The following is a 27,536-nucleotide window of genomic DNA, read 5'->3' as shown; positions in this document are numbered from 1 at the left end:
TTTTGGAAGTCGGTTAAAAAGACACAAGAAAACTGTTATGGTTACCTTTCTAAAGGTTCTAGAGTTCCTGAAAAGAAAAAATAAAAGCTTCATTCAGCATAGTACGACATGTCGCGAAGAGGCAAAGAAAAAAATGTTCTGAGTAGTTACTGTAAAGGAATGAGAAAGCTTTGTAAAATTACGCCGAAAAAAATTAAAAATTTTAGGCTTGAAATAAACTAAATGAGACTTGTTATGAAAAGCCTTACAATAGTTCAACAGCTTCTGAACAGGAAAAAACGTTCTGACAAAATTACGCCGAATAAAATATAAAAAAAAAAAATAACAAATATTTAATGATTAAAAAAATAAAACAAAAACTGAAATGAACAGCTTTTAAATAGTTCTAAAGCTCCTGAAATGGAAAATAAAAATTGTGCTAAACAATTTTCCAAAGTCTAAAAAGTTAAATTTTTGAAAAAATATACTGTTCTGAGTAACTTTTCAATACCTCTAGAGTTCGTGCTGAAGGCAAGTTGCACTAAGGCCACCTTTTGCAGAACTTTTTTCTATTCAGACGCTCTAAAGCCTTTGAAAAGCTCCTCCAAACAGTTTTTTGTTGTTCTACATTAAGTTTTTTGACTTGTTTGAAAAAAAAAAAATGTTTTTGGGTAAATTTGCAGAATTGTGTTTCCTTTGCAGGAACTCTAGAGCCTTAGAAACAGAACAGCTTTAATTTTTTTATTAAACATTGAATTAAATTTTTTCGACTTTATGGAAAAATGCTTTTATTCGGCCTAATTTTGCAGAATTCTTGTTTCCTTAACTAATGAAAAGCTACTCAAAGGAGCAATTATTTTTTTTAAACATATGTTTTTTTTTCAAACATTAATTTTTTTCACTTTTTCAATTTTTTGGAGAAATTTTTTCTGCCTTAATTTTGCAAAACTTGTTTTCCCTTTCAAAAACTCTAGCAAAGCTATTCACTATTTTTCTTTTTTCAAACATACAATTTTTTCACTTAAAAAAATTGTTTTCGTCGTGATTTCGCAAAACTTTATTTTTCCATTTAGGAATTGTAGAACTTTTGAAAAGCCACCCAAAACAGTATTTGTTTTTTTTTTTCAAACATTAAATATTTTTCGACTTTTTGGAAAAAAATGTGTTGGCCAAATTTTGCACAATATTTTTCCTTTTCAAAAACTCAAGAACTTTTGTAAAGAAAATTAAAAAAAAAATTTAATTAATTTATTTTGTGGCGTAGGTTTGCAGTATATTTTTTCCCTTCCAAGAATTCTAGGACCATTGAAAAGCTTCTCCGAACATTATTTTCTTTGCTTTTTTTCACATTTTAGAATTTTTTTTTTGTCAAAACATTAGGGTGTGTGTACTTTCATATATTCGCAGGAATTATGATTTCGATTACCAGCGACTCCAATAGCACGAATCCAAGTTCACGACAGAATATATACGAAGGAGTTGGGAGGCAAATTAATTGGCTACAACTGCCGCATCCCTTTCTGCCACATATACTTTATGTACAATAGGGTGGCCCAAAAATAGTAAAGTCGGCATTTTAATGCTCTCACCCCTAGGATTGTTATATATGTATCGAAAAAAGTATACCCCTATTTTTTATTTTGAAATCAAAAAAAATTTTGAGGTCACTCAAAGCGCTCAAAGTTTCCACCTATTTTATATCGGGAAAAACAAATTCTCATAGAAATGGCATAGAATTCTTGAAAATCAATATTTTTCGATCGGAAAACTCTGGTTATCTTCAGAAGACTCTCACTAGTAATACCCAATTGTTTATTTATAATTTTTTTATTTATACTTATTGGTCCCCACATTGCCTTTTTCGGGGTTTTTTGGGGGTTAAAAAATTTACTCTTATATATAGTATCGGTCATATCTATAGCACGCCATTTCAAAGTGATATTGTGTGCCACTTATGTTTATCTATTTATTTTTAAGAATTTTCAATTAAAATACAGTTCTTTCTCTAACAAAACCCACATAAACCCAAGTTTAAAAATTTGTAGAAAACTACAAAAAAGTGCAACAAATTTCCACCTAAGTTTCAAACTTTTTTCTCGGAAGTGTTTGAATTTTTCTGAATACACAGTTTTATAGCCCAATCAATTTTAGTCTGATAATGTGGAAGTTTCAAGTGGCTAAAAGTTACCGTTGATTTTTTAGAATTTTTTTCGCCAAAGGTGTTGCAGTTTTCTTCCATATACAAATAAATGAAGTTTATTCATTATATGGAAGCCAATGCGACAACAAAAATTCTAAAAAATTAACGGTAATTCGTAGCCACTTGAAATTTGCACATTATCAGACTAAAATTGCAGGGGCTAAAAAACCGTCTACTCAAAAAAACTCTAACACTTCCGGGAAAAAAGTTGCAAATTTGGGTGAAAATTTGTTACACTTTTTTGTAGTTTTCTACAAAATGTTGAACTTGGGTATATATGGGGTTTGTCTGAGAATAAACTAAATTTTAATTGAAAATTCTTGAAAATAAATAAATAAACATAAGGGGCACACAATATCACTTGGAAATGGGGTGCTATAGATATGACCGATACTTACGGTGACCATCCGTTCTGTTTTTTGCAGGACCGTACTGTTTTTCAAAGGTCGGTCCTGCGTAGTTTTTCAAACCTGAAAAACCTGAAAATGTACTGATTTTTTCCAAGTGTCCTGCATTTGTCCCGCATTTTATTCGTTATTTTAAAATCAATGGATTTTTTCAAAAAAGTGTTTTTTGGTACTTTTCGTAGCTTTTCTTCAATATCTCATGAAAAAATCTCCAAATTAACCTAAGCGACTTACAGCTCGAAGGGTATTGATGTGCCTCTTACCAAAATATATAACTTGTGGCGACTTCGATGAAAATTATTAGTGCTACAGGCGAAAAAAGTGAGATTTTCAATCAAATACGCAGTTTCATTTGATTATTTTTTTCATTATTTAAAAAATTCGATAAAGAAGATATATCATAACAGTAAACTTTGAGCCAAAGATAATGAAAATCGGATTAGAAATGTAGATGCTATGGAGCGCAATCTGCACAAATTATATATTTTTGTAAAGGGCACTTTGTAACTCGTCGTTTACGTCGATTCATGACGTAGATTTTTGACAAATAACTGCGAAAAGTACCAAAAAAAACAAAAAAAAAAAGGAAGGGTATTGTTTTCGTTTTGAACGACTCAAAATTTGCCTATAAAATAATCTTTTAAAGATTTTCACTTTTCGTGTAAGCTATTGTAATTATAATATGTTTTACTATAAATATTCATGTAAAAAAAGATTAATATCAATGAAGAAAACGTGATTCATTTTTAAAGTTTAAAATGTATTAAGAATTTAGAATCATAAATACTCTTTTGATATTTTTATACTACGTAAATATATGTAGGCATATTTTTGAAAAATTGTCCGTCATTTTGAATCCATATTTATGGTCACCGTACCGATACTGTATGTATGTATGTATGTATGTATATCAGACCGTAGCAGAAAAAAAGTTCGCAGCACGCACTGAGTCTCAAAGTAGGTATTTTTGCAAGGCAGTTTAGAAAAAATTAATTTTTTTTTGGCCGAACGTGGATGTCGCAGTTTTTTCGCAAAAATAGACCCGGTCTAATGTACATACATGTAACTATGTTCATATGTATGGGTACAATCTACAGATGTGCCCAGTCACACAAGTTTCGACATTTAAAAATTTAAGCACCTTCACGTCCTTGAATTATTCAAACGTTTATGGCAAAAATATCTAAATAATCAGTAAACGAATCGTCATTTTTTACAGCATTTGCAAAAACTTTACTGCTTTATTAACTTTCTTACATTAAATGCATTTAGTTGTTTGTTGTATGTATGTATGTAGTTAGGTATGTATGTACATATGGGTGTTTATAGCTACTTATTTACTTAAAAATAATTTATAGATGTACTTTTATGTATGTTTAAATGTGTTTGTATGTGTATGTGTAGGAATTATGTATATGAATGCAATTACAAGGCTCAGGTGGCAAATAATTAGGTACAGCCAGGCACAGGGCCGCACCAACTTCGCCAACAAATATTTTAATTATTTATGTATGTTTGTATGCATCATCATCAGCAAATATTGGTTGGCGGTTGGCTCTACATATTTGCCTGCTTGGCCTTGGCAATAAAAAATGTACTTGACTTAAACAATAAATTGTTAATTGAATTTTAATTACAGTTGATTTATAAATTAAAGGCGCAATGTGCAACATAAAAATGTATGTGCTCACTTATTGCAGCCATATAACTACAGGCACATACATACATATGTACTTATGTATGCGTCTATGTGTATTACCATATATGTATAAGGATTTGGAGCTGCTCAGAAGTTAATCAAATTTCAAGTCAGTAAGACTCCATAAATACCACAGTGGCTTATAAACAATTTTATATTACATTTATGTAAGGTCATATTACTTACATACTTACAACATATAACGTCTACTGTACAGTACATTTTTTTGAATTGATATTTATTATTTTCATTTTTATTTTTCTACTTTTTTAATGATGAATAGCTTCTGTTTATGCTGGCGTCGCAATGATCATGAAATACTTTTTATTTGAGTAAGATAAGTTAAAAAAACTTTTAAGAGGCTTGCAAAAATTGTATGTAGGTACATATTTTAATGTTACTATATTTATTTATAAATTTTTTGGCCTTTTTGGTGGAGGAATTATTTTTTAACGTAAAGCCAAATACTTCATTCAAATTTTCGCACATTGTCTACAATTATCAGTTTCTTTAGCGCCCTGAAGCATGCAGCATTAGCATCAGCAAATCACTTTACTCTCATATTCTCTCAATCGCCTTGTACAGAATAAATGTACAGCACTTCCTTGCCCGCGGGCAAAGCTCTTTTAAGCTTTCTATACATTTTGTATAGGCGCGTGCAGAGTAAAGGCTCTCTGTGCGCATCGCTGATACACATACATGTGCCATGTTCTTTTTACCAACGAGCTTTCTCTCGTAGTAGAGACTGTAAAAACCTCAAAGTTCACCACTTTGAATAAATAAGCTCATTTAGCAGTTCAGCCTGGCAGTTCCAATACTTTACAACAGTGTAGCTAGTATGTGTGCTAGGCTCACATAAATGTACAGGAATGTAAAAAAAGCTTTGCATAAATCTCTCTGCTCATCACTGGTGCAAAGTTCTTAAGCAGCTTTTTAAGTGTTCTATAAGTTTTGTATGGATGTGCGCAGGGTAAAAACTCTCTCCCAGCGTCACTGTTATACACCTTCGATCGCTGAATATTCAATTTAATCAGCTGGTAAGAGATGAAAGCTGAACTTCTAGCCTAACCGCAAAAAATCAGTAATAGGAAAAGTTCCCTAGAAAAACTTCCCAAAAAATTTTTTTAATAAAGCTCCAGTTTATCACTTTTTTCCAGTGTTATACCCGGGTTATTTTTCAAATAAAAGGAACATTACTTAAAATTTTAGATTGATTTTTGCTAAAGCTCCTACGAAAGCTTTTTGTATCCATTTAGCTATATGTAAGTAAGAGGAGAGTCTGAATATTAATAGCTTTGATATGAGTATGAGCATACTTCAGATCGGAGGGTTGGTCAGCTCAGAAAATACCTTTCAAGAAATTTTAAACGTTACATCGAACAGTTTGGGGTAATTCGCCAAAAGTTTTGAGACTTTAAATTAATCTTCAAGGCGGCTGTATTTTAAATACATACAAATATTGAGCGTAAGCTTCAATTGCCCGAAAGCTTTAAAAAGCTCAAAGAGGACGCCATTAAGTGGCCAACTCTGGTTTAAAAGCTTAAACTCAAGTGTAAGTAATCAGTGTACGATGAGTTCTGAGTTTCTAATCTGTATTTATTAAGGCTTTAGAAAAAAACTATAAAGCCCCACTTTCGTACTTGCATTCATTGTACGTGAATCGGTCATGACGAGAGTATACCCTGCGGTAAAAGCTTTTTATGAACTTTAAATGGGCATGCACAGTGTAAAATCTCTCTCTGATTGTCACTCATACTCAAATGAACGTTTTAAAATATTGTCGACCACTTCATTGGCCTCAATTTCAAGCTTTTGAAAGCTCTCTGTACAACTTATATACGGCTTGGACGAAACGAAAGCTCTCTCTAACCAACATTGCTGTTAGCAAATAATCCTGCACAAAAGGCCGCAGGACTAAGTGTGCTTCAAAGCTTTAAGCTTATATGAAATTTTTTTGAATCGGACTATGGANTTCGCCAAAAGTTTTGAGACTTTAAATTAATCTTCAAGGCGGCTGTATTTTAAATACATACAAATATTGAGATTAAGCTTCAATTGCCCGAAAGCTTTAAAAAGCTCAAAGAGGACGCCCATTAAGTGGCCAACTCTGGTTTAAAAGCTTAAACTCAAGTGTAAGTAATCAGTGTACGATGAGTTCTGAGTTTCTAATCTGTATTTATTAAAGCTTTAGAAAAAAACTATAAAGCCCCACTTTCGTACTTGCATTCATTGTAAGTGAATCGGTCATGACGAAAGTATACCCTGCGGTAAAAGCTTTTTATGAACTTTAAATGGGCATGTACAGTGTAAAATCTCTCTCTGATTGTCACTCATACTCAAATGAACGTTTTAAAATATTTTCGACCACTTCATTGGCCTCAATTTCAAGCTTTTGAAAGCTCTCTGTACAACTTATATACGGCTTGGACGAAACGAAAGCTCTCTCTAACCAACATTGCTGTTAGCAAATAATCCTGCACAAAAGGCCGCAGGACTAAGTGTGCTTCAAAGCTTTAAGCTTATATGAAATTTATGAAATATTGTAAGATTTGCTTAATGCAAGGCCAAGCTTCTATTTTGATTTGTACCTACAGTTTGACGCCCCGATCGAACGGCAAATGGATTATATAAGAGCGGGTACCAGGAATCCAACCTTGGTCTAACTCAGTGGTGGTAGAATGTATCTAAAGTTGTACCAATTGAAGTTACAGACGGCTGAATGCATACCTTTCAGAAAAGTCGGAAAAATGTTAAGGTACAGTTTTCTAGTTACCCCTCGGAGTCTCAAATGTTTCAGAAGACAGCTTTCATAGCTTTTTTTCTCTCGTTGAAGGGGCTAATAATAGCATTTGTACACCTGCTTCGCGATTGAGAGAGAGAGAGAGAGAACTTTTTATTACCTCCCGCCATTTTATTTAAATTTTTTATTTTATTTTAATTTTTTCTCACTGCCCTGGTATTCTATCTACCTGTACTTGTTAGATACTTATTCAAATACTATACCACAACACCAAAATTATTGCCAGTACTTCGCTTGACCTTGCGCCGGTAGCGGATGATTGTAAGCCGCCGCGGCAGCCGCTGCTGCACTATTCAATTGATTATTGTGTGCCGCCGCAACTGCACCAGCCGCCACATAATCGTTCAGCGTATGTTGTGCCGCAGCGGCATGAGCATGATGAGCGGCGGCATTATAATTGGCCGCTACTGCCGCCGATTGATTGAGATGGTAAGCGGCCTGCGACCAATTGGTGGTAGGCTCAAGCTTTGAATAGTTTTCGCCGGTGAGATGTGAGAGGGATGGAGAAATTTTCGAAACGCTTTCCGGAGTCAGCTTAGAGAAGTCGTCGATTGTGAGCTTGGAGTAATCTAAAAAGAGAGGGCGAAAAATTATATAAACATACATATAAAAGCCTACAAANTTATTTTATTTTAATTTTTTCTCACTGCCTTGGTATTCTAACTACCTGTACTTGTTAGATACTTATTCAAATACTATACCACAGCACCAAAATTATTGCCAGTACTTCGCTTGACCTTGCGCCGGTAGCGGATGATTGTAAGCCGCCGCGGCAGCCGCTGCTGCACTATTCAATTGATTATTGTGTGCCGCCGCAACTGCACCAGCCGCCACATAATCGTTCAGCGTATGTTGTGCCACAGCGGCATGAGCATGATGAGCGGCGGCATTATAATTGGCCGCTACTGCCGCCGATTGATTGAGATGGTAAGCGGCCTGCGACCAATTCGTGGTAGGCTCAAGCTTTGAATAGTTTTCGCCGGTGAGATGTGAGAGGGATGGAGAAATTTTCGAAACGCTTTCTGGAGTCAGCTTAGAGAAGTCATCGATTGTGAGCTTGGAGTAATCTAAAAAGAGAGAGCGAAAATGTATGTAAACATACATATAAAAACATACAATTGGAAATTAAAAACTGCTGCGCCACACTCACCTTGATGATAGTAATTCTGCCCGGTAAAGTGTCCATGCTGAAAACTACTAGCAAAGCCGTGTTGCGCCGACTGCGCCACCAAATCGTAGCTTCCCATCTGCGCATGATGATGTGGATGATGTGCGGCCGCTGCTGCAGCGGCTGCAGCTGCATGCGCAGCGTGATTGTCATTCATGCCAGCGCTGGCCGTACTCGCAGCAGCCGGACTATAGCCAGCCATTGAGCCCACTGCGGCCAATGAACCAAAGCCTAGCGGCGCTGTTGCAGCGGCACCTGCTCCCATCGCGCTACCTGGCATTCCAGCTACGCCACTACCGCCGCCATTCATGGGCGAGAGCCCGGTGCTGGAACCGCCAGAATGTTTGCGTAAACGGGCGCGCCGATTCGAGAACCACACTTGTATGCGCGCCTCCGTAAGACCAGTGGTCTGTGCGAGTTCTTCGCGTGTATAGACATCCGGATACTGAGTGCGCGTGAAGGCGCGCTCGAGCGCCTCCAATTGCTCTGCGGTGAAGGTGGTGCGCGAGCGCCGCTGCTTACGTTTCAGCGGTATGCCAGGCTCCGATTCGGTATCGCTGATGTCGGAGTTGCGATCTGAAAGGAAATTGGAAGGTTGAGGTTAATATTTTGATGTCGCATTTTAAAAACTGAAGGGAAATAGAAACATTTTTAAATATATATTTTCTCTATATTTCTGTGTGACGCCTTTAAGTGTAACTTGTATACGCTCTTGACAACAGATGTGTATCTTTAATAGTTTGGGGAATGAGAAAGTAAAGCAAAAAGGAAGCTGGAACGTATTACGCCTAAGCACAGGTGACGATCTTCGACCTTTTCTTTGAAGATCGCTGCATGATCGGTGCTGTTGAATTCCTTTTACGTCTCACATCTGTCCATACCATTCCCTTCTTGGGAAGCATTCATATTCAGCGCTCCCGCAGCCAATCGCAGCGCTGATTCATTGAAATATAACCCAAAATTATTCACACCTCGTAAAAACTAATAGAGTTTCACACCCGAACATAAGTATGTAAAGTCTCAAATAAATTTTGTTAATGAAGGAAGCAGAATAGAGAGAGAATAATTCAGTTGGGGCAAATTAAGTTGCGACAAATCAAGTAGAATAACGATATGGCCACCAAAGAATTTGTTTAAATTGAGCCGGCGAACAAATAAAAGCATACAACCGCACTAAATCTAAAAAATATGAACCTGCTTATGATTCTTTTCGGTAAAAAATTTATTTTAATACGAATAGATATGACTGCCTTTCTCCCTACAAGCATTCGTATCCACGCCTCTGCGCGGTGCCTTCAACCAACCGCAGCGATCCTCAGCATCGCGGCTGCATGGCTAAGCAAATTAAAAATGCCAAAAAACCAGTGGGAAAAAATTGCTGCTCAACTAGCCGCGTGGCAGCAGCCTTCGCCCGCCTCAGTGACTGGGTGTGCAGACAATTAATGCTCCATTGCATTTTAATTCGAACGTCAAAAAGCGTCACAAATCTGTCAAAAGAACTAGCCGCCAATTGTCTAATACTTAACCTCAGCAGTTCGAGGAGGCATATCGTTCAACTAATTAGCGCTTGTTAACTTGGCGTCCATGACAAAAGGAGGCTGGCATGGTGTGTAACAAACTGCATACTCACGAGTGTGGGAGCTTTGGTTGAACGATTTGGTTAGAGAGTTCATTACAAATTAATTTTTACATATGTGCTCATCTATATAAAATAGAGTTGGCGACCTCAATGCTAAGTTTTTCTAAGTTATTCACAGTATAAAAGCGCTGATTTGATAAAAGCTCCCTGTGACTACTGAAAATTCACTCATGTAGAGGCTTTTCTAAGTTTTTCTTTTTCAATATAAAAAACGGGCATAGAATAAAAGCTCCCTCTTACCACTTTAAAGACCTCTCTGAACTTGGCAGGACAACTTTTTCTCAAAGCGAAAATTCCTATCGGATAATTTGCCGTTAATTATCCGTAAATTATCCGTGAGAAGAATAATTTTGCCGCGGACATATTTTAAAAAATATCGCGTGCCCTGCTAACTTCCACTTCTGAAAACCAATTAAGGAAACCAGCTAAACCCAAACTAACTGTCTGATAATTTGCCGTAAATTATCCGTTGTTTATCCGTGAAAAGAATTATCTTGCCGCGGACACATTTTAAAAAATATCGCGTGCCCTGCTAACTTCCGTGGAACCAATTAGGGAAACCAGCTAAACCCAAACTAACTATTTGATAATTTGCCGTAAATTATCCGTTGTTTATCCGTGAAAAGAATAATCTTGCCGTGGAAGTCAAAATCTACGGTCTATTTTTTCGCAGAAGCCCAAAATTTATCCTGATCAGCGACGCAAAAATTATCTCTCTCTCTCGCATGGCATATGCACGGTGACCATCCGTCCTTTATTTTAACCCTCTGTCCTTTATAATTTTTTTCAAAATAAAGGACGCATTTTGTCCTTTATTTCTTAATCTGTCCTTTAAATCAGCTCTGGGTTATTCACAGGTAAATTTTTGAACAGAGAATATAAAATAATAAAAATGTCCCTTATAAAATACAAAGAAAACCTTCGCCAGTTTGTTTCGCACCTCTCTTAAGGGTTGCTATTTAATCGGTAATCTTTGTACAATCTATAAATCACGAATCATTGCTAATACTGATAGAAATATTAATATACAGTATCGGTCATATCTATAGCACGCCATTTCGAAGTGATATTGTGTGCCACTTATGTTTATTTATTTATTTTTAAGAATTTTCAATCAAAATACAGTTCTTTCTCTAACAAACCCCATATAAACCCAAGTTTAACAATTTGTAGAAAACTTCAAAAAAGTGCAACAAATTTTCACCTAAGTTTCAAACTTTTTTCTCGGAAGTGTTAGAATTTTTTCGAGTACACAGTTTTTTAGCCACTGTAATTTTAGTCTGATAATGTGCAAATGTCAAGTGGCTACCAATTACCGTTAATTTTTTAGAATTTTTTTTGTCGCATTGGCTTCCTTATCTATACTAATATATACTAATTATATAAAGAGAAGTCCCTTTTTTTTGTAACAGGTAATCTCGCGAACGGCTGGTCCGATTTCCATGAAATTTTGTATACAAATAGCTTTTGGTAAACACCATGTTTTAGGCTAAAAAATTTTATTTTTTTCGGGTAGGTGGACCAGGGACCGGTCTATTCGAAAAAATCTTATTATAGTCCGATTTTCTTAAAATTTAGTACGTAAGTAGCTTTTTAGCATATATTAAGATATATGGTCAATTTTTCCCGAGAAATGGACCAGGGACTGATCTATTCGAAAAAATCGTATTTACAGTCCGACTTGCTTAAAATTCGGTACGTAGCTAGCTTTTTAGCATATATTCNTTCATTGTGACTCAAGTTTAAGCCTTGGCCAAAAATATTCAGCCATTTTGCACACCAAGGTCTTTGCCCATCGCTCGCTGAGTTGACTAAATGCCCATCTTCCTAGATCAGGGGAGCACCCAGGCTTTCCGGGTGCACTTCCTGTAGAGTTCCCTGTCTTGTCACATGATCCGGAATTCAATTGAGCCTAACAGCGTATAATTCGATGTGGTCGATACGGAAGCAAAATGATTCTTCATCGTTCTCGAACTAACAACCAGGATCCAAGAGTTTTGGCTATCGGAGTAGATCCTAGGCCTCTTGTATTGCGGCTACCGCTGCGTGGAAAACGCCACAAGGATCTGGTAGCATATATTTTAGGTTTATGGAGAGTTCTTCTCAGGAGACACCGGGTAGCAAACTGAAAGATCTTTTTACCGACTAAGTATTGCTCATATTTATGGCAGATTAAAGCCAATTGATAGTCAGGCTGCATTCAAGGCCCTCACATCATTTGTGGTCAAGTTCCCCTTGGCTCGTGAGTCTATGGATAGGCTTAACGTCCTGGCGAAACACAATATTATCCAACTAATTGATCATCTAGCCAGAACGGCGGCCGCCTCGTATTCTATTGGGACTGAGCTCATGAAGGAGAAGAAAAGACTCAGAGAACGATACTGGCGTAACATCGTAGGTCTACGCCAGGCTAAATACTTATTGGGAGGTTACCACCTTACAAGCTACAGGGAAATAATAAACCTGCAACGTGCACAGTGTACTTAGAGGTTACCTGCACAAATTAGGGATCAGGCCAAACGACCTATTTCGTTTCTGTGAATCGATCGAGAAGACTCCTTTACACCTGATTCACTAGTTCGATACGATTGCAAGGAGACGGGAGAGATACCTAGGCCAACACTAACCAAGTGTTAAATTCATACAATCGCTAACCCCTGTAGATCTCTTAAAATTTCTGGAATTTCTAGGGTTGGATGAGGTACTATGAATGGTTGAGGGCACAAAAGATCTCTTGGTCTACAGCAATCTAACTACCATGCCAATTCAAACAGAGAAATAAATCGAAGCCTAAGTAAAGCTTTAGGGATTTATCACGTTTGAGTCCAAACTTTCAATTGTTTGACAGATTAAAGGCTATGACTTGTAACTTTCAGTGATGAAAATGACGCGCCGACTTGAAAATCAGTGAATATACTCTTAGCAAAATGTCGGACTCAACACTATTTTTCGAAATTTATCTCACATTTTTCTCACACTGAACCAATTGCTAGCCATCGCCATTTACCTTTTTTTGATCTAAATTCATTGAGACAGTTCCATTACACTTCAAATCACCATGTCATAAAATCCAATCTACGCACAGTAGTTGACAGCTGTTACAACGGTTTCATTACATAATAGCGACAAATGTCAAAGAGCTGTCACATGTCATATGCAAAAGAGTGAAATAAACCAAATAAACCAATGTTAAATATCCACTAACCGAGACGTTAAATTTAATTGAGTATCCACTTACAGTGTGCTACACAAAGTGTAGCTCCAAAAGGCACAGAAAAAAATCTCATACACGCGAACCAGATTCATAAATAAACTGACATATGCACATGCAGACTTAGAAGATTAGTCGACAACACTATTTATTTTTATAGCTTTCTTAATTTTTTTTCCATAACACGATCTCACGTTTGTCCGTCCACTTGCCTCTGACAATGGGATAGTTAGCGTAACAAGCGGCGGGCGCGAGCAAACAGCACAGCAAACGAGTAACTGGTTGGTTGACTCTCAAAAGTGCCGCGCTCAAATCGCGCATGAAGCGTGCGGGTGTTCCCATGTGTTAGCTTCTTACCACCAACGCCGACATCGCCGACATCGCCGACGATGCTGACGACGCCGCCACGGCTAGAGCCACATCACTACCATCACACATTGGTTACGGAGGTGATCGTGGTGTTGCTTTATGTGTTTGCGATTTGTGGGCGTGGCTGTCAATTCAGTCGGTTATGCGCCGAAGATCATGGCAAATTATTTAGAGTGCTCATTACAAAATAGTGTCATAAAATACACACACACACACACACACATACATACGCTTAGCAATCAGCTGGCTAAGTATTCTATCTAACTCATTATGGGGGTGTTTGTTAGTTTGAGCAACTCCTTCACGATAGCGTGAGATAAAAGTGAAAAGACCGCCGGCAAAATAAGTATCTCCGTACATATTTTGGAAAATTATTCAACGAGATCACAAGCTCATTTTTTACAAGTACCAAGTGTCGTACATATGTACATAGGTAAATGGTACTTAACTGCCAACCGTCGTGATCGTGTAAAGTCGCAAAGGGCCAGAGTGTTCATTGCATACGGTCGTAAATGCAGTTAAATGGCGTATATTTTCGTGGTTTTGCCATTTGTGCGATTCGTCATGGTCGACGCATCAACACTATGGCTTGCCACTTTCATTCACACATGCACCCACACACATGCACGCGCATGCAACGCTGCCGAAATAGAATGCCGTCGGCAGACAATCGAAGAACCTCCAATTCAGAAATTCACTGCGCGTGTCCTGCACTCCACTGTGTGGTCTTGGTGGGATTTGCGGTTTATCAGCATAAATTTACGTGCAACTAGCTTAATTGTTTGGCTTGCGTAATCCATGCATTGTACGCAAAGATCCTTTTATCAGTTTTATTTTAAAGGCTTTGTTCTAGATCGCTTTGATTGAGCCGGAAATCGTTTGATGCTTCCGAATGTCCGCACTTGCCGCAAATGTGAAACGATCTTTCCGTAGCGCAAGGACTATGTGTGTGCTACTGCTTCCGGAATTTATTGACTATTGTGATTCTCGAAAGGACACAATAAAGATAATCGCTTGAAAAAAAAGAAAAATTACAAATTTTTGAGAGCTGAAAAAGGTTTTCCTCAGCCCTACACGCATCAAGAGAAAACATTAAAAAAAAGTTGAAAGTCTCTACGCAGACTTTACTGAGCTGACGGTTCCGAAAAGAATAGCCTTTTTTACCGAGATTTACTACCATCTGCCTAAAATACACCGAATAGGTCCTCCAAGTAAATTTTTTTTTATCAGTATCCAGGCTGAACGCTATGCAAGGCTTGGGTCAGTACTTTCGCTAATAACACTCAGTGATGGGGTGCACTGACCAGCTTTTCTCCGGGGCGCCGAAGTGCACGAAGTCCTGAAGGAAGTGGAGAGAAGAGGTTGACTCACGACTGCCTTGGGTAGAGTGAACAAGAATACTACATATCGACGGCTGAGTGGAAGATCGACCTAGCTCTGCAGACGGTTTGAAAACGCCCTGGCTCAAGAATGCCCTACCTCAACTGCCGATGTATTGCATTTACATTGAGATAAGGCGTTCTTCAACCATTTGCTGCAATAGAGTCTTCTTCAATTCTGAGATGGGGTCTTCTTCAATCGAATTCTAAAATAGGGTGTTCTGGAAAAATTTGCTGAGTTTGGGCCTTTTCGAACCGGCTGCCAAAAAAATCCGTCGCTTTTATGTTTCAGGAGCAGGCTTTAAACCCAGCCGGTATTGCAAGCAAAGCTGCCGATTTTTTCAGAAAGGTCAAGTCTTTCAACCCAGCCTTTGATCACTCGACATTATTTAAAACCTTCGACTTCTTTCCTGAAGGGCGAAAGGAGTCGGTATATGTGATTCTGCCTCCAAGTTTATGCTTTGCGTAGGGGGAAAAGATCCTGCAATACCTGTTAACAGGTGTCTCAAAGTAAGGCTGATAGCCTTGTATTCTGTTAAGAAATATCGATTAACTTCTTCCCGTATAATCTTCTGAATTTTTAAAGTCTGTTTAAACCAGGAATTGTCGTTAAATGTTATTTGCAATATAACACAATTTCTAGTTCTTATTTGGTGCTATAACCGCTTATAGATTTGGCCGAAGAATAAATAATTTGGCCAACTTCATCTTTCCTTAGCAAAGTAATGCGATTTGTTGAACCCAAGTGTAAGGAGCGGCCCCTTTTGTACTTGATCCTTCAACAGTTCAGCCATGGGTATCGTTGACACATCCATTCGCACAAGATCTTGTCGAGAATTGCTATCTCTTAAGCTGCCAGAGCCCTTTCATCTTTGTTCAACATCGTCCATATTACAGCGTCTTATAAAAAGGGCAGATTCGTTGAGGGATTTGAAGAGCCTTATTTCGTAAATTTGGTTCGTTGCCGTATCCTCGTTCAACGTAAGACTACTCTCTTATGCATCCTTCCCTTTCAGATGGGCAATTCGTATTACTTACATCTTCCAAATGTCAGATTGCAGAATTCCTACGAGAGTAAGTCGCCAAGTCTAAAACCTCGTTTGGTCGCGAACAGCGCGGATAGGTATTTTTCCCACTTGGGCTGAGTTGAAGATTGAAACAACGCTATTTTACATTGTACATAGCCGTATTCGTTTTGCGAAGCTCCTAAAATTGGACATTGAAGTCAGAAAGGCATCTTCTTCTCGTGCTAACGAAATCGGCATTTTCCAGGATTTTACAAACTGTGAAATTTTGGTGAATTGTGGATTCCTCATGTCTGAAACCACGCTGATGTTCATGAAGTAATTCAGTCTGTTTAGGCGACTACTTACACCGAACGCCTAAATGCCTGCTATGCACTTCCCAATTGTCATATAATAAAACAGTGAGTCTCTTTTTAAGGAGCCTTGCTTCCATCTGCCATCTTTTATAATAGATTTTTCACGCCTCAACATTGCTTTCCAGTGTATATTTTAAACTATTCGCATTCGCGTCCTACCACTTCTCAGTTCTTCATTTAGGACGCACGCGCATCCAGAATACTACGCTTCTTCCGTCTATTACAACGCGCTCTACTTAATTCTGGTGAGTTTTTCGATGCTGGTGTCCGGTACTACAAACAACCATGTACCGTGCCGCTGCGAAATTGATCAGCTTGTCTCCGTTGATGGTGCTCGTGAGAGCTGACTTTTCGGATGATAGGACCAAATATGCCTAATTTGCCCGTTCCGGCTCTCAAGTCCCTGAAGCACAATTTCAGCATCGTGTCGGATGCAGTGAAACGTTATCTGTGCAAGCCGATTGTGTTACGGCCGCCTTTGCGCCAGCGCTTCTTAGGAAACCGCAGCTTTAGGATGACGTTTGACATTTCTTACAAATAACAAAAATAGTCAAATATTTTAAGAACTCAGGGAATAGTTCGTTAAATCCAAGATCATAAGGAAATATCCGTTCCGAAAATTCAAAAAAAAAAAAAAACAATATACCCACGCCTTCTACTGCACAACAGACAATGTGTCTAAATGCTGATAAATATTGCAGTAATTTGTATTGCATCTGACAAACCCTAAGGCAGTCACACAATAAAAGGAAAGAAGGCGCTTTGACCGCATAATCAAAGGCGAAAGTGGCTAAACCGCAGTCAAGAAGTCATTAAAAAAAATCACTTGAACCAATTAATAATTACAAACCAAGAAAGAAGGCGAACTGTAAAAAAATGCTAAACGTTGTAAAGGGCACATCAATGTAAGAAAGAATTTCGAATCGAGCTATTTACAAAACATTCAGCAAACCAGACAGAATGGCAGCTATTGTTACATAAAAAGTCGAACAACTTTCTTGCTTTGTTTTGACGAAGATCAAAAGTGGCTAGACATTTTGCCGACAACGCTCACGCAAGAGCGGTCGCTTTCTATTTTGATTTTGCACAACTGGGCACTGTACTTAAATCGCAAAAATGACGCAAGGTTGTTTATTAGACATCCTTGAGGCGAGCCAGCACATAGAAACAGGTACAAAGACTGATGTGATCTGTTTTGTTCTTAAGGGTTGCATAACGAAAAAGAAATCGCACACTTGCTTCGACTGCGTGACTGCAAAGACCGACTGACGCCTGCCCCTGGGTAAACGCTGCCAGCACTCGCTGCCTGTTTTACTTACGCAGCTAACTGCATATTCAGTATGCCTTCGTGCATTTTTCACATGCCTGTTCCCCACACACATTTGCAACCTAGTCGTACACACTGATCCTTTTTGTCTGCTCATTAAGCGTGTGTAAATTATTTCACACCTCCTCCTTAATGATTCACAAAAGCGGCTCACCTTTGCGCGCGATTCATTAATCTTCAGTCGTTCGTTCGNGATCTGTTTTGTTCTTAAGGGTTGCATAACGAAAAAGAAATCGCACACTTACTTCGACTGCGTGACTGCAAAGACCGACTGACGCCTGCCCCTGGGTAAACGCTGCCAGCACTCGCTGCCTGTTTTACTTACACAGCTAACTGCATATTCAGTATGCCTCCGTGCATTTTTCACATGCCTGTTCCCCACACACATTTGCATCCTAGTCGTACACACTGATCCTTTTTGTCTGCTCATTAAGCGTGTGTAAATTATTTCACACCTCCTCTTTAATGATTCACAAAAGCGGCTCACCTTTGCGCGCGATTCATTAATCTTCAGTCGTTCGCTCGCTCTCTCACTCACTCACTTACTTACATACTAACTCCCTCCCTCGCTCATATACTACATATATCCTTCTCTAGCATAGCAGGTAGCCTTCAACGACTACTACTTGCTTGCTCATGCGATGCTACCGCCATCCTGTCACAAGACAAATGACCTCGCAGTGACCAAAATGATTGCGCAAATTCGCGCACTCGGCCGATAAGTTGGACTCTGCTTACATACTCGCTCTCAAGGCATTAATCTAACATTACACTTGCTGCTCGCTCGCCACGTCAGCCTCTGTGTGTGCGGTCCTCGCTGCACAATTAGCCTTTGTGCCTCCGTTCATTTTTTCCTACTTTTTTTTTGAACTTTTTTCTGCAATCGTCACGACAGGCTCATATGTCATTATGTGTCCATAATCGTGCTCGGCCAACCCGAAGGCGCATCCCACAACGCCTGCACTCTCAAGCCAACAAACAACTGACTCGCCCTGGTGTGTGTTTGTATATATACGAGTATGTGGTGCATTCAATGCCGAAACCTTGACTTGCTTCCATTGCCGCTCGATACCGCCGGCATTGACAGCAAATTCGTTCATGCCCGAAAAAAGTGTCAACCAAACAAAAGCAAAGGCCCGACTTCAATCGTACCGCACATGTGCGGCATCTTTAATACGCGACGGGGTGTCCTTTGCGGTGATTTTCATCTTATTGCGTTTTTTTTTGGTAAAGAAGACACCGCCGCCTACTCGCTGTGGTCGGTGATGAGTTACAAAATATTCTTTATTAATGTATTATCACACTTTAGTTATTTGTTGTTGCTTTTTTTCTTTGGAGTTTTTGTTTTTCCAAACTGCTGTTTGTTGTTGCAGCTCTGGTTTAGTTTGGTTTGTTTGGCCCGTTGGGAAAATTGGTTTTGTGATTTGAGTTTAATTTTACTTGGCCTGGCCGTGTGCGTGTGGCGTTTGTAGGTGTCTCTTGGGAAATTTTGTTGTGATCTAAGTACCTCGGCGTGTTGAATAGTTTTTGTTATTTAAATTATTTTCGAAAATCTTTTGTAGTGAAGGTGAATTGACAGTAATTAATATGCGAAGGTATTTAGATGATAAGGAAATTGGATGATTTCTAAATCGTTTTGGGGGAGAGACTTATCAAGACGGAGCAGATTAAAATGTAAATATAAATTATGTTTCAAAGTACTTTCGAAAATTAGAAAAAGCAAAAGGCACTATGTAAATATATTCTAGATGGCTTAAAGCGCCAAAAAATAAGTCTGAGTTAAAATGTAATTCATGTATACAATGTCCAATGTTATAATAAGAAAATATCGTCGACAATACTGTGACTTAAGTTCAGTGTCTGCGCAGTGTTTAAGTCCACAATTTCGATGCCGGTATTGATGCTGACTAGCATAGCGACAACAGGCGCCAGATGTGCCACCTCTTAGACTTCCTGGGCTGGGAATTCATTGCTCCTCCGCAGACTTACTATGCACTTTTATGAATATTAGCAGTTTGTCGAGGGAAATAGAATGTAGATCGTCTATTCTCAACATATCACATGCAATATACCATCTAAGACAGTCGAAGGCCGGCCAGTGGCAGATGCACATAGTAAATCGTCGATGATGGCTAAGGCGAGCATATGTCGTCCCCATTGATTGTGTCTTATCAGGACTCAAAGCTTACTCCTTATATATCTGAGAAGAAATTTCGCTACCGCCCTGTCGGACCTTTTCAGAAAGCACTTGTTTTCTTTGCAGGGGTCAGCATTGCACCAACGGCTCTCAGGACCTTTGTTTATTCCAATACTTGATGCCTGTTCCCGCCATGCTTGGCCCTAAGATTGGATACTCCAAACAACCGCAGTGCGCCAATTCATCAGCCAGTTGATTGCACATTCCTGAAGTATTTTTGAAAATGTGCGAACGGTTTCGAAAGCACTTTGCTGTCACTGCAGACACTAATTTTATGGATAAGCCACCGTTCGCCAATTATCCTGTTTATTTCTTTCAGTACTGCAAAGAATTCCAATTGATAGACCGTTGTCTGTTATGTACTCAAAGCAGTAAAGCATCTGAGGTTACTGTCCAAATGCCATCCAGTTGCATTTTCAGTCTTGGAGCCGTCGGTATAAAAAGTTTTTACCGAACTCCCCAAGACGGTGTCTGACTGTCTCCATTGTTTCCTTGTAGGAGAGTTAACGACGTACTTTCTTCCAAAAGATACTCCGGGTATCAGTTTGCCAATAGTTGCTAAAAACAAAGCGTACTACTCTGACAACCTTCTAAACAACTTTCTGCGCCAGGACCTCCGATCATCATGCCGCAATCCAAAATAATGCTGTCGAAAACCAGATAACTATGTATGTTATCGTTAAGCCAGAAAATTGCTTACAGACAGAGTTCCCTTCTCTTCTTTGGACTTGAAAACCCCATAAAGTCCCGTAAATACCGAAAAGCTCCGAAAAAATCTCTAGAGGTCCCAAGGTCTCGGAACATTATTGGAAAAATCTGGAGTAAAATGAGTAAAGAATCAACAAAATTCGGAAAGATTCCGAAAAATAAAATACAAATAATTCCGAAAAGACCCATAATAGTTGCATAATTCCCGAAAATGTCGCGAGAAATTCGAAAGGTTCTGCAAAATCTGGAAAAGTTCAAAAAACAAAGAACAAAGGGCCCTGAAAAAAATTCGACGGGTTCCGAAAAGTCACGAAAAAAAACACGAAGAATCTTGACATAGTGCAAACAAAAACCCAAAGGCCTCGTAAAATTCCGTTATTTCCCGAAAATTAAAACACGACAAATGCCGAAATATTCGAAAAACAGTAAAAATACCCAAAATATACCAAAATGTCTAGAAAAAACCCGTAAGGTCCCGAAAATTTAAGCACTACGAATTCCCAATGGTGCCGTAGAAACTTGAAAGTTGACATAAAAGTCTACACAGGTTCCGAGCAAACCTCGCATGTTCCCAAAAGATAAAACACGAAAATACCCGAAAAACTTAAAACCACTTTGAACGGTCTCAAAAAAAATACGGGAACGGAAAAAACCAAAGTCACGAAGCAAATAAATATCTTAAATATCTTACATAATAAGTGCAAAAGAATCGTTATATTTAAAGAATCATAATGAGAGATTTTCCCCATGTAGGTATCTTTCATTTCAAAACGTAAGTACATATAATTTCACATTGTCTGTTATGGAAAGTGTAAGGAAAGTAAGACTTAATATCTCAAATTTATTAAGAGCTTTTAAACTTAATAACTTTGAAACGTGAGAAATTTTAAGCCTATAACCTGCTTTCCTACATTTCTTTGAAAGTGCTTTAATAAGCATGTAAACGCAATTAAATAAATAAGTGGGCTATTAAGTAATTACCCGTATTAATCAACTTGGCGATGTTCCATAGCAACGGAGTATAACCAAATAAAGGAAGTGCGATTTTCCGCCACTTAATCAGGTTCTAATAACCAATATAAATCCAAATCTGCCGGACGTTAAACACCGTATGATATTTCCGCTTTTTCAAAACAATTACCCAATGCTGCCAGATGACTCAGATCAGCGCCGAAGCCGCCGCACAACCGGTTAACCGTTTTTATGTGATAATTAGCCGTGAAAAATATTTAATTATTGACGTAAATATGAGAATTGGCGCATCAAATGTGGCAAATCAAAGTTCACACGCTTAGCTTGAAGCAATTTAAACTTTGAAAAGCGCTAATTATCTACATAAACCGTTATTTAAAATATAGCAAATTGGTTTGGTGAAGTAACGATAAGTGCTTTAGTTACGTAGTTATACGCCACTTTTTCATTTACCCTTCTCTTTATTTATGCATATGCCTCTCTCTCTCTCTATCTCTCTCTCTCTCTTTCAACATCCCACTGCAGCTCCTAACCGATTTCATAAATCTGCGGTTAATTGGACAGCTATTTGCTGAGCTTTGCATACATTCTCTAGTTTTGGTTTGAACTTTGCTCCCAAACAAGTCGTACGTTTAAAAATACTAAGCGAATTTGACTGGTTTATGTTATAATTTTTTTCTTCCTTTATTTTAGTAATTGCTCTGAAAATCTAGCTTTACGGCAAACGTGTGGGCTAGACGAGCAGCGCGGGGAATTGCACAACTTTCGAAGATAATTTATCAAAACACCGCATGACAGCGCATGGACTGAGTCAGAGGTGTGAAAAGATGCCGCCGCACCGCAGACATCACAGCTGTCCTAGCGAGCGATACCACAGCATAAAGATAACATATGAGTCAAAAAGAATGAAAATAAAACCAAATTAAAATAGCCTAAAAATATATACCCGAAATAATTGTTACCAACAAAATAACTTCAGCTCACTACAGTAGCCGCTGCATATTATTGGCAGTGTAATTGCGCCACTGCCCCCGTCGGGTAGGTGGCTCTTCTTAACCGCAGCGGGGTCATGGCAAAGCGGAAAAGCGATATGCGTCCGCACAACTGCGTCGCACTTGGACATAACGACGTATCTACAAACATAATTGCTCGTATTCGAAGACTTGAAAAAACTTCTCAAAACGTACATGTATGTAACTATATATATATGTATATAGTGCTTATCATAACTATACGACACACACATATTGATAATTTGCGTTTATTGATTTTTGAAGCCAAACTTCTTTAGCGGCGGTTGATTGGTTGGGAGTAAATTGGCAAATACAACAGAACTTGCACACGGAAATGGTGCAATGGACATGATGCAACGGAAATGGTGCAACGGAAATGGTTGGGGCTGAAAAAAGTGCTTCTTGTGTGTATGCATATGATATTAATTAAAAAAAACTCTCTTAGTAATAAAAGCTCTTATTTACCAAAGAAGTGCTTAAAGCACAAAGTACAATATATTTGACGCTGAATTATATACATACGTATATGTAGAATATAGATAAGTTATGAATATCTTAAGGGGATCTTCAAATGCTTACATCACCTTTTCACCTAGAAATATGGCAATTTTCGACTAACCTCTGTAGCTTGCTCTTTAATTTGATATAATTGTAACTCAATTCTCTAGCTGCTTCAGATCGCCCTAACTTCCTCGTATTACTGAGCAATTATATATAGATTTTTTATTTAGAATTTATTAGGGGTATTCTCTGAGTCTTGTAAAGCCCTTGCACGGTGTACGGATTGTACGGTTTGCAAAGCTGTCCCATACGAAGACCGGTTATTACCGGTGTTGTGCAATCTGTGCACTATGCAAGGGCTTTGCAAAACTCAGAGAATATCCTAAAAAAAAACCTTTTTGTTTTGAATTCTCCCTAGACGCATTTCTTCCCCCACAGCTTTCCCCTATATTTACCCCTAGGGCAGTCCAAAGTCTCTAAATCTAGAGGGAAAACCTCTGATCTGCCAACTCTGGTTGAAGATTTTCCTCCATAGAAAAACGTTTTCGCCTTGTTCGTATGGAAAAAAACTGAGTGGTTTTCAAAAATCAAAGGTATTTTTCAGCCACTTTAAGCTGGCATTTCATTATACTAGAACTGAATGAGCTACAAAACTGCATACCAAACAATTTTCTAAGAATTCCGCTATGTAGATAGAATATGTGGGCGGCATATAGGTATGATAAGCACTATACTATACAGCAGAAATATCTCTTTCTAGCGCGCTATATGTACAAATTATTAATGTTTGTGGCAATAACAAATTAATATACATATTGTTTAGCATTTAAAAACGAATTGAATTTCTTTCATTCTTATTGTTATGTGAGGTTAAATGATCAATCGATCGCGCGGTTTGAACATTTGGCTGATTGCCTGCGTGGATATTCTGCTGTTGCCTGCACGCCCAATATATGTATATGTATGTAGCTGATTGCTGCCAGCTGACCATTGTTGGCTAACCACGCTATTTTGCTCTTTTAATTAAGATTTATTGTTACGTACATAGAGCGTTGGGCGCTTGCCAAGATTAATCGCCACACGCTTGGGTTACTGCGTTGACTATCATTTTTGGTAGCTAACCGCCGTTGGCTAAAGGGTTGAAAGGTGTTGAAAATGTGTTGTAAAAGTTTTGATATGGAATTTTAATAGCGTTATTTAATAAATGACTGCTTAAGTGAGATTTGAAATATGTTCGTTGTCTAATTATAGTAGCACATGGAGTAGTAGTAGTAGTAGTAGTAGTAGTAGCAGTGGTAGTCGCTACTAAAAACAAACCGGCTATTAGCATATTTAAATACCTTTAAGCGTTTGCTACTGTTACTAAAACTATCACTAATACTACCTTTTAAAGAACAAAGTCAAGTTGCTGGAATATCTTCATTCATTGTTTGTCTTGTTAGCGGAAATTAATTAAAATTTAGTGGACGCTGATTTATTATATTTATTCAAATGATTTTGAAATGGTTCAGGATTACTTAATAACTATTTACTATTTTTGACTCTTTTAAAGACTAAAATTTATGAATGTAGAAAAGGAATGTGATATACATATTTGTTATAATAAACAAAATCATCGTTATTAAGTAAAAATAAATAATAGTTGGTAGAACACTACGACGTAGCAGTTCTCTCTGCTATTGTCTAATGCCCAATATAAAATACACTGTCCAACTTTTTACTGGGTGCTGTATAGCTTAGCACTGAGCGGAGTTGACAAACTATCTCCCAGCAGTGAGGTCCCTGCTCAACTCACTTATAGAAAAATGTTACTCAGTAATCCTTTACTTTACGCCTTTATGGCTAGCTCACTGAGCTGACTCATCTAAATAAGTTAGAGTCACTTGAGTCAACTGGCGAAAATTCATTGAGTTACGCAGCTCTAATCCTTGGTGCCCGTTCTCTTAACAATTGTGGCGCCTGTTATAGATTTCTTTGCGAAAATTAAATTAGGTCATACCAGAGTCGGAGACTTGACATTGTCCTTTAGTGTTTTTACAAATTTTTCTAGCAGCCCCATCCATCCAGATGAGAACTTATTTTAGCTGGACAAGTTATTATTTAGTAGCTCAAAATGATCCCATTTGCACTTATCTTTCGTCTCGTTGATGAGGGGAAAAACAACTTTCCCAGTTGCCTATTTATTTTGCCTGATTGCGTTAGCTATGCATGCTAAGTATAGACTAGTTCTTCCCAAGTAGATTCTTCCCTTCCTTTCATTGATAATTTTGCTTTCATTGATGGCGACCGGAGTTTTCTTATCAATACGAATGTTTGTAATTTCATCCCTTCTCCTAAGTCATGTCATTTGTATCGGGTAGTGGTCACCCATCTATTATCGTGGATCGTCTGCTTTCTGAGTGACAAGAGTTTCGATTTTTAGGGCCACGCGGCTGACATTGCCATCGTAATAAAGGGTAGGTTTAATGACATCTGACACCTTTTACTGAGTGCGTTGAACGAACATATCCCTTAAATGGTGCAATTTCGAACGTCACCCCTAAGCAGAAAATTAAATGTAGTCATTCTTTCCATGAGAAGGAAAGCGTTTAAACTAAAATAAACATTTCGTCAAGCAGAGAAGACACAATTCTCTTAAAAAAAGTCAATATCTGAGAGTTATTTTTGAGGATAAGCTCTAAATGGGAATGTGTGATGCGCGAAACTATTTAAAAAATCCATTCTAATATACACCGCACCTATTTGATAAAAAAAAACAAAAAAAAGTCCACACAGGATAAGCTCAGCAAACTTCAACGACTTGGGAAAATCAACAACTGCGGATACCACCGGCTTTTATACACCAAAACTTATCTAAGGCCAAAATACTGAAGAGCTAGTATTTACTTACTTCCTTCTCTTAGGATTATATAAGAAGGGGCTGGGTACTAGCTTTATGGACCTAAATAAATATGTCTCCTGGGATATAACTTCACATACAGCTTCAAGTTTTTTTCCCCTAATAGGGCCAATTGCGGCAATAAAACCTCGGAAATGGGAAAAATTAACTGTGCCTTTCCTGCTGGGGTTCATACCACTGAGCTATTTTGGAGACATTGTGCAAACAATGCGGCGGAAAAGCAAATACATATGCACATACACTCTGTCAACTGGCCGGCGCGAAATCACCTCGAGGCTGTTGTGACATTGTTTTCAGCTCTTACCTCTAAATCTGGAACCGAGTTAACTGGGACATGTTGGATTCGTAAGANTCTTCCCTTCCTTTCATTGATAATTTTGCTTTCATTGATGGCGACCGGAGTTTTCTTATCAATACGAATGTTTGTAATTTCATCCCTTCTCCTAAGTCATGTCATTTGTACCCTTAAATGGTGCAATTTCGAACGTCACCCCTAAGCAGAAAATTAAATGTAGTCATTCTTTCCATGAGAAGGAAAGGGTTTAAACTAAAATAAACATTTCGTCAAGCAGAGAAGACACAATTCTCTTAAAAAAAGTCAATATCTGAGAGTTATTTTTGAGGATAAGCTCTAAATGGGAATGTGTGATGCGCGAAACTATTTAAAAACTCCATTCTAATATACACCGCACCTATTTGATAAAAAAAAAAACAGAAAAAAGTCCACACAGGATAAGCTCAGCAAACTTCAACGACTTGGGAAAATCAACAACTGCGGATACCAACGGCTTTTATACACCAAAACTTATCTAAGGCCAAAATACTGAAGAGCTAGTATTTACTTACTTCCTTCTCTTAGGATTATATAAGAAGGGACTGGGTATTAGCTTTATGGACCTAAGTAAATATGTCTCCTGGGATATAACTTCACATACAACTTCAAGTTTTTTCCCCTAATAGCACCAATTACGGCAATAAAACCTCGGAAATGGGACAAATTAACTGTGCCTTTCCTACTGGGGTTCATACCATTGAGCTATTTTGGAGACGTGAAAAAAATGCGGCGGAAAATCAAATACATATGCACATACACTCTGTCAACTGGCCGGCGCGAAATCACCTCGAGGCTGTTGTGACATTGTCTTCAGCTCTTAACTCTAAATCTGGAACCGAGTTAACTGGAACATGTTAGATTCGTAAGTAATGAAGTGGCAGATATTTTCGTCAGGAAAAGGGATGCATAGGTATTCATAGGCCCATAATTCTTTATCAGTATGCCATGGAGCTGCGCTATAACTGAATGAAGAAGGAAGCGCAGCAATACCAGAGAAAAACGGAAAGTATCAGATAAATTGCATCCATCATAGCGCCATTACGTATCAACGAAGGGAACTAAAGTATTACTTCACCTTACCAGATACGAAGTAAGAGTTGTTGCAGGCTTTCTTGCCGGCTGCTGCAGGGTAGTGAAGTACTTGTTGAACCCGGGAGTTGTTCATTTCAACCAGTGCAGCAGAAGAGACCACCCTGTGCAATTGCGGAGCCCTTTTAGGTCCAGACTTCGCTTCTTGAGTTAAGCTTACATGAGATTAGCTAAGGAAGAGTGAGATAGCTTGGTCTATGGAGCAGAAAAGCACTTCAAAAGACTAATAGGAGAGTAGGCAAAAGTTTAGAAGTTATGTGCGTA

At 38.2% G+C, this 27,536-nt stretch overlaps 1 protein-coding gene across 1 annotated transcript in view; it reads right to left on the bottom strand.

Moving 5' to 3' along the window:
- Window positions 1-7,301: 7,301 nt before the first annotated feature.
- The window catches only part of gsb-n (paired box protein gooseberry-neuro), a 49,649-nt gene continuing 29,414 nt past the window's right edge, over window positions 7,302-27,536 (bottom strand). Inside the window, exons 4-6 of the mRNA XM_017622971.1 lie at window positions 8,236-8,829; window positions 7,823-8,152; window positions 7,302-7,654 (exon numbers count right to left, since the gene is read on the bottom strand). Coding sequence (XP_017478460.1) covers window positions 7,302-7,654; window positions 7,823-8,152; window positions 8,236-8,829 — 1,277 coding nt within the window. The remainder of the gene's footprint in view (window positions 7,655-7,822; window positions 8,153-8,235; window positions 8,830-27,536) is intronic.

The sequence above is a fragment of the Rhagoletis zephyria genome, unplaced genomic scaffold (assembly GCF_001687245.7).
Source record: "Rhagoletis zephyria isolate East Lansing unplaced genomic scaffold, Rhagoletis_zephyria_1.1 Rzeph_scaffold_03001, whole genome shotgun sequence".
Taxonomy (NCBI): Eukaryota; Metazoa; Arthropoda; class Insecta; order Diptera; family Tephritidae; genus Rhagoletis; species Rhagoletis zephyria.
This window is presented reverse-complemented; position numbering and strand designations above follow the sequence as displayed.